Source organism: Ricinus communis, chromosome 7, assembly GCF_019578655.1.
Source record: "Ricinus communis isolate WT05 ecotype wild-type chromosome 7, ASM1957865v1, whole genome shotgun sequence".
NCBI classification, from domain to species: Eukaryota; Viridiplantae; Streptophyta; class Magnoliopsida; order Malpighiales; family Euphorbiaceae; genus Ricinus; species Ricinus communis.
This window is the reverse complement of record NC_063262.1, coordinates 3,741,897-3,754,910: the sequence shown is the minus strand read 5'-3', so window position 1 is coordinate 3,754,910 and position 13,014 is coordinate 3,741,897. Positions and strand designations below refer to the sequence as shown.

The following is a 13,014-nucleotide window of genomic DNA, read 5'->3' as shown; positions in this document are numbered from 1 at the left end:
ATTTATTTATACAGGTTATTTTTTAACTATATTATGGCATTTTTTTGGTATCCTTTTTATATTCTTTTAGTATCATTTTTTTTAACAAAGTCACGACAGTATCATCTTTATCTATATTCACCTATTTATTGTTATAAAATCCAAATAGTTGCTAAAAATATAAAACTATTATCTTTGTTGGCACCCTTAGATGACTTATTTAGTTTTTTTTTTAATTTCATCTTCATGTATATTTAGCTGTATTTTGATATATTATTAGTATAAGTTTGATATTTTTTAAAACGCACTTCTTAATTGTCTTCAAATTACACTAAATGCAATAAATATATGTAAATTCATTTAATTAACTGATACTAAGCACAACTACAAAATAAAATGATAATTTTATCTCACTTGGCTAGTTTGATAATAACGCATTAATTTAAAAAAAAAATAGAAAATTTTGTAAACAATAAAACATTACAAACAAAAATTTTATAAAAAAAAATGCATAAGTAGATAAAAGTTTATAAAGAAAATAGTGTAACATAAAATTTATTCTTCTGTTTTAACTATTAAGGTTGTTTCATTAATATTAGGGTTGAGCATGAATCTCGGTGATTTCCGCCCGAACTGAATAACTGTACCGAAAGATACCATAACTGAAATAACCGAAATTTTTTATAACCGAATTGAAATAATCCGAGTTTTTTTACTATTACAGTATGGTACTGATTCTTTAGTAAAAACCGTATCATAACCGTACCAGAACCGATTCATCTTGTACTAATCCGGACTAAACTGTAGAACCAAATTTTTTACATATATTTATTAATAATTATTTATATTATATAAATAATACTTATTAAAAATAACTATAAAATTATAAAATACTTTATACTCTATAAAAAAATTATTTTATATTTATCATTTTATATAATTCAAAAATTATTATCGAAATAAGAAAAAATATTATATATTAAAAGTAACTATAATATTATAATATACTTTATACTCTATAAAAAAAAATATAAGTTATATATTAATATATTATATAACATACTGATACTAATATACATTACTCTAATACTAAATTTATAAGTTACTATCCACTAACTTAACCCTAATACTTTTTCTTACCACATACTACAAGCCTGCACCTAACAATTTGAACACACCGCCACACCTCCCATTTCACAATTCAGAAAGACAAAATTCTTAAGGCAAATTTCTGGGCAGAAAATGAAAAGGAAGAATGAAGAAATTGGCTTGTGTAGACGTCTTCCTATTTAGAACACACCGCCGCACCTCTCAATTATCAATTCAGAAAGACAAAATCCCTAAGGCAAATTTTTAAACAGAAAATCAAAAGGAAAAAGGAAAAAATTGGCTCGCAGAAATGCAGAAGCAAGAATTGGCTTGCGTAGACGTATTCCTCTATAGCGCTCTCTCTTCCCATAATTGTGCCGCCATTGCTCAGTCTCGGGTATTTTTCCTTTTTTTTTTTACTTTTTTACTTTTATTTTTGCTGAGTAGATTGTTGGCTGCAACTACGAAAAATATTTTATTTTAATAATTGTCATGTGTAAAATATTTTTATGCTAGCAGTAACATATATTTTAATGGTTTATATTTGAACATTGAATGAATTATTATATTTATAAGTGACTGAATTACAAAACATATTGTTCAAGAATGTGATTGCAATTCTAATTCAGATTTTCATGCTACTTTTTTTAGGTTGATAATCATATTTTCTCTAAATATATTTTATTAAAGATGAGATTAAAGTTGTAGTTTTAAAATTTTTTAGAACCGAAAATAGCACCTAATCGAACTGTATTTAACCATAAAAATTGGTACAATACGGTGCGGATCCTTTTATATTTGGTATGGTATTGGTACCTTCAACTTTAAAAGAACCGAGATTTGGTATGGTACTGGTAATTTATAGATAACCGAATTGGATCGATCCGTGCTTAGCCCTAATTAACATCCTCCTATAGTAATACAAAAAGATCTTTAAGATACAAGTTAGAGATTTGAATAGTATAAAAGAAATTAATTCAAATTTTAATATTGTATTTAGTTGAAATTCACTTCGAAATCTAAAGTTTATATGATTTAAATGAAGTGAAACGTTAATTTAAAATTCTATATAATCAAATTTGTATAAAATTAGTTATAACTAAATTAAATTCTAACAAAATAGATTGAATTTTCAAATAAATTCCACATTAGTAAGTCAATATTTTTTATTATATCAAAATATTTATTGTAATTATGTTACTTTCTTTTTCATGTCTTTTTTTATACCAAAGCAAAGGCTAATCCTTAGAACACAAAGACACGAACTCTTCTATTATCGCTAACTCCAATAATATCATGCTGAAGTTATAGGACCAACTCTGATGGAGCTTGCTAAAAAGCATGAACCCCAAAAGACAGACTAACGGCAAAGGCCGCTAGTCTATCAACAATGTGATTAGTTTCTCTATATACATGCTTGACGGTAGTTGACGTCTTCTCCTACAAAAGTTGTCTAATAGCCAAGATGACTGGAGCATGTAAATTTGATCCAACCATGTGAATGAGAGAGTAGACAAACAACAGTCATACTATCCACCTCAACCATCAGATTGGTGATACCTAAACTATCCGCAAGCATGAGACCTTGATATCCTCCCCATAGCTCTGCAAAAGTTATGGAACATAAGCCAATATTCATGGATAAACATGCCACCCACTTGTCGTTAGTATCTTTGATCAGGCCCCCAACATATTCATGCCAACACGATTGATGAACCGCACCATCAGTATTTAGCTTGAAAAAATCCGGTGGAGGAGGATTCCAACACAACGAAACTGGAGTCCTACCTATGGTGTTATGATTAAGATCCCTATTCATAATATCAGCTCTCTCAATTTTCTGAGAAGAAGCAAGAATCTGTTGTACTGTAACCTCCTTTCTTTGGTGTGTGTTACCAAAAATAAAAGAGTTCCTTGGTCTCCATAAACCTCAGCAAGTCACTCCAAAGCAATAAGAACAATTTACTGGACTATCAATGTCCCATTCATTTATCAGATTACCGAGAAACCAACCTTCAAAGGGAACTGAGAAAAAAACTAATTGAACAAGGCTAAACCATATCCTATTTAAAGCCGATCAGTCTCTTGAAAAATGAACCACATCCTCCAATTAATGACCACATCTAACACATCAGTAATCATTATGAAGGTGTCTCCTACTCCTTTTAGAATTAGTAAGCAGACACCGCTTTAAACATAACCGTAAAAACATTCTAATTTTCTGTGGTCCATTCCACTTCCAGGTGACATCCCACTTTCTACTTTTCCATTAAGGCTGCATGCACATCTAGTAAGTTGAACTGGTAATGAAACTACTTGAAGGAGCCTTACTCCAAAACACTACATCACCACCCAAATTATAATTTGGAGGAAAGAAAACAGCAATGGTTAGAAGGACATGGTGTGGTAAAAGATGGGAAAAATTATTCCAATCCCAAAAGCCAACATTAATGACATAATCCCGAACAACATTTGAAATTTGAGTAGCTGGGATTTCTGCACAAGCATAGTTCATTAAAGAAAGACCCTTATCCAGCCACATGTCAGTCCAAAACCATACCATCCTACCATCATTGACACACCATTGTAGGCCTTGTAGCCTGATGTTCCAGACTTTACCCATAGCATTCCATAAAGGAGAACCATATTTTGAAATGAATGAACAATAATTCTCGGTAACATTGAATCCGTACTTATTTTACAAACCTCAAACCCACGACTGATCTTGATTTCAAATTAAATTTCAATTCAGCTTCATAATAAATGTGTTATTCATAGCCATCAATTTTACGAGGGCTATAGACACTCTACCAATCAATAAGAATAAACCTCCTCTTCTCATCTATGGTCCCCCAAAGAAAGGATCTACAAACTTGCTCTACCTTGTGACAAATTACCTTTGGTAACATGGATGTTTGCATTAAAAAAATGGGATAGTTGACAATACTAATTTGTAAACCTCCCAAATCCGAATGATTGAGCACCGAAAAACATTCTTTGAGAGGGTAAGGAACAAACACCTTATCCTTATTAGAGTAAAGCTCTTTATTAAAATTAAATAGCCATCCATTTTAAAATGATAGAGTCCTCCACCCACTCTCCTCCATCTCCTTTTAAGAAAATAATTCTATTTCACTGATGCTTATGAATAGTCTTTTGGTGGTAATAGCTAGTATTTCTATCATCCCAAGAGATCCAATCTATGTGAGACTTTTGATGCCATAACAATTCTTCAAAAGATAAGACCTCCTCTAACTCCTTTAATTGCAATTCCAATTCAAGAAGATTTCTAGAATTAAAACTCTCCAACGCCCTTTGGATTCCTCTTAGTCTTGTTAGTAGTTTACATTTTATATGAAAAATATTACCAAAAACATTAAAATTCCTATCTATGAAGATTTTCATAGCAGTATTCTAATCCACATAATTTTTCCAATTATCCATAACAAATTTCTGAAACCTGTCATGCAATAACCAAGAATCCATGAATCAAAAAGGGCGAGTACCATTATTATTGCCAGAAGGAGTGCCATACCTGATTAAGGTAGGAGAGTGATTAGAATTCAACCGAGGGAGGTTAAGGACTAATGCTTCAGAGAATTTCAAACCCTACTCATTATTACAAATAGTTCTATCCATTTTTTCTCTGATTCTACCTCTTGCCCAAGTATACTTCACACCCTAATAACCTAAATCTAGTAGACTGCATGTATTGAACTAGTTCAGGAAGCTCTAATTAACCCACTCCGACTCAAAAACCTCCTTTCTTTTTCGAAGTATATAAGAAAACATCAAAGTCCCTTGCTAACATCCATGGCTCATTACAATCTCTTGCCAACTGGTAAAGCTCATGCCATAAGATATCTCTTAAAGAATGGACAAGACTTGCATAAATAGCTGTAAAGTGAGAACAAAAACCTTGATTATCTCCAACTTTCAAATGCACATACTCTTTGTGGAACTTAAGCATCTCTACCAACAAGCCATCTTTACATAAAATCCAAATCCCACTAGTTTATCCTACAACCTCCACATGAAAAGAATTAGCAAAACCATATTTCTCAATAAAGCAATCACCTTTCAAGCCACTTATTCGAGGCTTAAATAAAGCCACAATATTCGATTTATAGTTCTGGACAATATCACAAAATGATAAAAAAAAAAGCCTAGAGATGGTGCCCCTGGGCAATTCCAATATAGAATTGATAAGTCCATAAAAAGAAAAATTAACAAAAGGAGAAGGTAATAAGCTTATCAAAAATATTTGAAAATGGTTTCCGCAACAGATTCCTCCTCTATACTTTGAGACTTATTGTCAATAGAATATTAATCCTCTTTGCCCTATTTTTAATCAAGCTCGTCAAATTTAATAAATAATCAAGCTCATCAAATTTGGATAGTGTATAGGAAATCTTAGAGCATTTTCAATATCCTTTTTGTCTTTAATTCTTTTTATGTATATCAAACTCTTTATTTTCAAAAGTAATATCATAAAATGATATTCCAATGCACTCTTTATTCTTTAAATAAAAAGTAGAGAGTCAAAGGCAAAGAAGATATGAGTAATGAGGACCTTTAGCTATCATGGAATTTTGGATGTTGAAATTAGGTGAAACAAAAAAATAAGAGAAAGAAGAGATGGTTAGAGATTTTTTTAATGGTTGATTCATATTTAATTAAAATTTTTCTATATATTTTTAAATTGATGCAAATGATTTAAGTTAAGTAATATTATTATCTTGTTAAATAAAAATGAAAAATCTTCAAATTTCTATTGTCATTTTCAAGATTGGAAAGAAGCTCACTTCTGTAATAGATAAGAAATAATATAAGGTAACTTGGTTTACTGTCAATTATTGTTATATTAGTAATGGTGTTTTTTCTATTTTATAATAATTAGTTGTAATAAATAAATATTAGTATATTTTTTATAAAATTTATGATCATCCATTATTAGAGTATTGAGTTCCCATTTGATAAAAGTTTTATGATCCTCCATTATAGAAGCGTTACTGCTTCCTCTATCAGATATTCAAACAACTAGAATCATCAAAAGATACATGTAAAGTCGATATGCGTTTTAATGCTATTAAGTGGATTGTTTCGTTCGTAGAATTGCAATCTACTGTTCCGTCATTTTTTATATTAAAATATACTCATTAATCTCCATTAATGCATTATCCATATTTCTTCTAAAAAATAAAAACATTAAAATTAGTAAAATGATATATTATATATTTGTCGTCAATAATTATACAGTAAAACAATATATTATATGTTTAGATTTAATTTGTTCGACTTACTATATATATATATATATTAAAATCGAGTGCAGCTCAGTTTATTAGTTCGGTACAACTCTCTATATTAATATGATTCGGTTTAAGAAAAGTCCAATTATTTTTGTTAAATTTTAGGATACGATTTAGTATCTCGTTCAGCCCTAAATGGTATATCCGTAAGAAGCAAGTGTGGAGGTTGAACAGAATGCACCGGATGTTGAGGTGTTTTCTGAATGATTCATGTCTTTTTTGTAGATACCTATGGCTATAGGGTAGCAGACAACTTCTTCAACACATGCTCTTCAGTTGAGTGTTAGTACTTTAAATGCTGTCTTTTCAATAACAGCAACAGCAGCCCATATATATATACAGATGGAAACACAGGCATCTCTTGCCGCATTATCCAAGAGAACCTTGTTTGATTGTATATATGCGTATTCAGTGACGTATTCCATATTCTAAGAACACTCAGAATGTGGGGAGATAATAACTATGTATGGGCCATCCCTGTTAGCTTCTAGAAAATATGGCAATTTTCATCAATCCCACGTGACTTACTTTTTAAGGGAGGGACATGCTCACTCCCATTTTATTATTTCATTTAATTGTTGAATATTATTCAATAAGTAATATTTAAATAATACAAGAATGATTACATATATATTTAATTCTTTTATCTTTAATTTAAAATGTTTGTGTTATTAGTTATTTACTGTAGTTAATTAAATATAATACATCTAAAATCCACTGCTTAATGAGTTATAAACAGAAGAGGTTAGTTATGGTGGTTGAATTTTTTGCTATCCTAGTGAATTTTTCATTTTTATACTATTCTTTTATTGTATTTATTCTTATTTTAGTGAAAAAACTAAAGAAAAATTCTTTAACTATTTAAGAAAATCAGTAAAATATTTAATATTTTTCTAATTTTAATTAGATTTTAAAATATAATTAAATCTAAATTACAGATAAAATTATAATTTTTATTAATAGTCGAATTACTTAAAATATAAACCAATAATATTATAATGATCTTCAGTTAACAGTAAGAATTTTAAATTAAATCAATTAAAATCACTTAAGGAATTTTAAAATAAATAAATAAATAGAAATCAACAACATAATATTCCTCTTTTTAAAAAGAAAAACACCTCAATTGATTCGTGAGACCACTGTTAAACCACCACCACAAATAAGCCCCGAAATCAACTCCAAATAAACCAAAACGCTTTCGTCACTCCATAACCACCCAAACTGACGAACAAATAAAAATGTAGTTGTTCTCACCATCGCCATTGCTACCCAAATATCTCTGTTGAAAAAGAAAAGAGGCAGCAGAGAGTAAATAAAGTGTGGTCTTTTGAGGAGATGAACATAAACATACTTCTTATCGTTGTTGCTGGCAGTGGGAGTGGGAGAAGTTGAACGAGCGGTGAACAAAGAGGAGTTTGCAGGTAAAAACGTGGCTGATATTGCTGCCGATGCTACAGTTTTTTCTTGCCATTTTGTTGTTGTTAATAACGATGGTTAGGGTGACTAGAAGTTGATGATGGTAGTGAAGAATTGTTTGACCTTATTTATTTATTTATTTAAATCATATATGATTTAATTTTATTATAAATTTATAAATATTTTTAAATTTTTATAATATAATATTTAATATAATACTCAATTTTAATAATAAGATCTTTTGAATAGGTTACTAACATATTAATTATTAAGACACTTTTAAAAGTATTATTATTTTATTTTAGAAAATTATTTTATTTTATTTATAATAAAATTAAAATAATATATTAATTTTATTTAATATAAAATATAAAAAATAATTTTATTACTAAAAATTAAATATTGTACTAATATTAAATTATAAAAATTATAAAATATTAATTTATAAAATATTAAAAATATAAAATTTTAAATATAATATATTTTTTATTATAAAATACTACAGTATTTTAAGTGTAAAAGCGTTGCCATAGTATTTTTCATATATTTTTTTATTTATTTTATTTCTATTTTATATTTGAGTTTGTTGAAGAAGTAAAAAGAAAAAGAGAAAATAAAATTATTCTTAGCTTATATATTATAGTTTACATATTTTTTATTTTTTATTTATTAAAATAGAAATAAATAAGAATTAGAGTTATTGGACTTAATTTTTAGTTAAGTAGATCTTATTATTAATAATGTAAATAATTAGGAGTTTAATTGAATTGTTCTAAAAAAGTTTTAGAGTATAAATGAAGATTTTAGAGTATAATTGAGTAGAAAAATATAATAGATGTTTAATGGCTTTTTTATAAATAAAGATTTTTATTTATTTATTTTAATCATGGGCGAAGATGTATTCCTATTTTTTCAGGAATGAGTTATTAATCATTTTTCTATTTAATAATAACAATAATTGTAAAAATATACAAAATATTGTACATGATTGTATATTTTATGCACAAAATTGGTCCATCATTAATAAGAATATTGTCATTTTCCCTCGTTTCATCTTATATAAACCCATGTCCTTTCTCATGCTGGGAGGATAACTACTCAAAGCTCCACCAAGTAAAGCAATCATGGAAGTGTTATGTTTTTTCCTCTCTTTTCTTATCCTGCTTTTTGCCCTAAGATTTTACCTATCAAGAATACGCCACAAAAATCTCCCTCCTAGCCCACCGGCCCTTCCAATTGTCGGCCATCTCCATCTTCTAAAACCCCCAATGCACCGTGCTTTCTATCATCTATCTCAAAAATATGGCCCAATCATGTTCCTTCAATTCGGTTCTCGCCCTGTAGTTATCGTCTCTTCATCCTCCGCCGCCGAAGAATGCTTCACAAAAAATGACAAAGTTTTTGCCAACCGTCCAAGATTGCTCGTTGGCAAATTCATATCTTATAACTACACCACCTTGGCTCAGTCACCCTATGGCGACCACTGGCGCAACCTTCGCCGTATTGGCACTATTGAGATCTTCTCAACTCATCGTCTCAGCAAGTTACTAAGCATTCGGAAGGACGAAATCAAGAAACTACTTGTTAACCTTGCTAATAACTCGCTCCAAGATTTTTCAAAGGTAGAGCTAAAATCAAAATTCCAAGAACTAACGTTCAGTATAATGATAAGAATGGTTGCAGGGAAGAGATATTATGGAGATGATGTAAGTGATAAAGAAGAGGCAAGACAGTTTACGCAGTTAATGAAGGAAGCTGTAACGTATGGAGGAGCAACAAATCCAGGGGATTTCCTGCCAATCTTGAATTGGATTGATGGTGGTGGGTTTAAGAAGAGAATTATTGGACTCTCAAAAAGGACTGATAAATTCTTCCAAGCTTTGATCGATGAACATAGAAGCAAGAAGGAAAATCTAGAGAGTACGAATACTATGATTGATCATCTTCTTTCTTTGCAAGAATCAGAACCTGAGTATTACACTGATGAGATTATAAAAGGGCTTACACAGGTTAGTGTGCTGTCACTTCTTCTTTTATCTCTGTCATTTTCTCTTTATATATAGTTATTTTGTACATTTAGAAGAAATAATAGAAGTAACTATATATTTTTTCTATAAAAAAATACTGTGTAAATTTTCTTTATTTTTAAATATCAAAGATACAGTTTCTTTATTTTTTTTTTAAATTCAGTATTTGATGTTGTTCTTTAGTTTTTGAATATTTCTCGATAAATAACTAAGAAAATAAAAAAATAACCAAAAATAACTGAAGAATAACCGCGCCATATTTTTTAAAAATTAAAAATAAATATTTCTTAAAATAATTTTATACAATAAAAATAATATTTTTTTTATTGATTATAAAATATTTCTAAAAAAATTTCTTAAATTTACTCCAAACTTTTAATTTGAATGAATAATGTAAAGAAAGAAACATATTGTTTCCCAGCAACTATATATATGTAGGAACAGAAGACTCCATAAGTAAAAAATAGGACTTTCACGTTAAGTAATTTTATGTTTTCAAGTTTCATGTTCCAGTCTATCTTTCACATCAACCAATATTACTGAGAGGTTACTGCCTATACACTGAAAGAGATTTAATAATATAACTAATGTTGTTCTGTCCTATAGATATTTTTAATTTAAAGAAAAAAAGAAAAGCGAATAGTTCAAGTTAATTCTAAAGAGTTCGTGATGCTATTTATGTTGTCCTGATGTAGAAAAGAAAACATACCTATACCAATTGTTCTTTTATTTTTTTATAATTAATTTACCAATTGTTCTTATCAATATAGCTTTTTATTTTTTCCTTTTTCTTTTATTTACGTCAATGTAAAATTAATATGTAAAAGAAGCGAATAGTTTTGACTGAAAAATATAGGAGTAATTCTTCTTTTGTTAGTGGGTAGATTTATATGTTTCTTTATATTATTCTTTCCTTTATTAATGTTTATATGAAATTATTAATTCATATAAGACACGGGAAATTAGATTCATTATCACGACAGTATAGGAAGCATTAAGATCGCAATCTAAAGGAATATGTGGATAGACATTATTGATGAAAAACCTGTTGGCGGTCCCTCCACATGGTGGACCCCACGTTACTATTATTAAAAAAAAAAAAAAAAAAAGGGTTTACATCTTGGAGTAACCTCCAAGCAAATTAGCTTCCTCCTGATCATGCTATGCACATTGACATGTGGGCTATTGCATGCCACAATTTGGACACGCACAACTTAAACCACGAAAAAGGAACAGAAGCTGGATAATGTTAGTGGGTCTGTCTCCATATAGATATTATTATATGGACATCTTTCATCATGATATTAAAAAAACTCATTTAATGAAATGATATTTTATTTTATTTATATTAATTTTAATGAGGGATAAGAACATATAATCACTGCTCGTGTGGATGGACTTATGCACAGACATGGCCGAGGCATCAATCAACATTATGATAGTTGTGCCTGTCAATATGGATTTGGCACTTTTTAATCACGAGCGGCGTTACGATCGCTACTGACTATTATTAAAGCCATTACATACAAAATTACTGTCTCAATGTTCATGTTGGGTCGCATGTGCACTGACAAGGACTGATTTTTACAATTTATTTTGATAATTGTCTGATAGTTATTATCTTCGTTCTAATAGTTCATTAGATGAATAATTTGTATAACCTTTATTATTATGTTATACTGATACATATCTAATCAATCACTATTGATTCATTGTCTTATACAGAACATGCTCTTTGCTGGAACGGACACGTCAGCAATTACACTAGAGTGGGCAATGTCTAATCTCCTCAACCATCCAAGCACACTGAGAAAGGCTAAAGATGAAATAGACAATCAAGTTGGCCAAGAATGCTTATTAGATGAACCTGATCTTTCCAGATTACCTCATCTTCAAAACATTATTTCTGAGACACTTCGGCTATACCCAGCAGCTCCACTCTTAGTTCCCCACATGTCATCTGATGATTGTACTGTCGGAGGATACAATGTCCCACGTGGCACAATATTACTAGTAAATGCATGGGCCATACATAGAGATCCTACGCTATGGGACGACGCTACAAGCTTTAAACCTGAGAGATATAATAGCAGGGAAACAGAGGCTCACATGCTAATGCCATTTGGGTTGGGTAGAAGATCATGTCCTGGAGCTGGCCTAGCTCAAAGAGTGGTGGGGTTGGCTTTGGGTTCGCTTATACAATGCTTTGAATGGGAAAGGGTGAGTGGGGAAGAAGTTGACATGGCAGAAGGTAAAGGGGTTACCTTGCCTAAGGCTGAACCACTAGAGGCAATGTGCAAAGCACGCCCAATCATGAAAAACATTCTCCCTAAACATGCTTAGTACTTCCTGTTGTAATTTATGTACTTTGTGTTTCAGCCTTGGTACTGTAAGAACTCTTATATATCAACCTATTTATTTACAGTACTTCCATGATGTTTTGTATGCTTTATCTATGCTAAATGATGCTAACCTTTCGATCACGTGCACGAACTCTGGTGGTACCTTATATGTCCATTTTTGCGTGCCTATTTTTAAGGAGCCGGGTCTTAGTCCAGGGAAAATTTTACTTGGATCTGATTTATAATTGATACAAATCAGAAATTACAGATCCGCACACCGATCTCAGGACGAGCTGCTCTTGCTGCTTATACTTGCAAAACAACAGACTAGACTATGATTCCCTAGGTGTAATACCTGAACAATCACTCTGACGGTCAAATTAGTAATCAATGGAGGCAAAGGTAATAAGTATTTTGAGGGTTGAACGTTACCCATATTTATAGCTTAAAGGAATGGAGTAGTCTTGCTTTCATTTTCAAAACATCAATTGACAGCGTGATGCCAGCCTAATCTATAACTCGACTTTATTTAATTAATCTTATTGATTTCACCAATTTAGAGATTTTAATCTATAAATAATTTATCACATAAAAACCATTTAGATTATGTTTGATATAAATAAATTTTATAAATTATATCTTATGCATTTAGTATAAATAATAATTTCTGAGATTTTTATTTCCTTAAATTCTTGTAATTGGTAACTTCAACCATACTCTATCCAATTTGATAGAATTTTAATATAAAATCTGAACTTGTGAGATTCTTTCTATTTAATTTCACAAAATTTTTCATGATTTAAATACTTTTTCCCTCTCTTATCCTTCTCTTTATTCTTTTAGGAT

General features: G+C 30.0%; 1 protein-coding gene across 1 annotated transcript; it reads left to right on the top strand.

Annotated features, from left to right (window-relative positions):
- Positions 1-8,857: 8,857 nt before the first annotated feature.
- LOC8285608 (cytochrome P450 81Q32) lies at positions 8,858-12,253 on the top strand. Its single transcript, XM_015722826.3, has 2 exons — positions 8,858-9,808; positions 11,552-12,253. The coding sequence occupies exons 1-2, from the start codon at positions 8,924-8,926 to the stop codon at positions 12,167-12,169; spliced, it is 1,503 nt and encodes a 500-aa protein (XP_015578312.2). The 5' UTR covers positions 8,858-8,923; the 3' UTR covers positions 12,170-12,253.
- The last annotated feature ends 761 nt before the right edge of the window (positions 12,254-13,014 follow it).

Bases quoted from the DNA above. Each gene is read 5' to 3' on its own strand.
- LOC8285608 (XM_015722826.3), top strand. From the start codon at position 8,924: ATGGAAGTGTTATGTTTTTTCCTCTCTTTTCTTATCCTGCTTTTTGCC. The intron at 9,809-11,551 runs GTTAGTGTGCTG...TGTCTTATACAG, and splicing joins TTATAAAAGGGCTTACACAG to AACATGCTCTTTGCTGGAAC.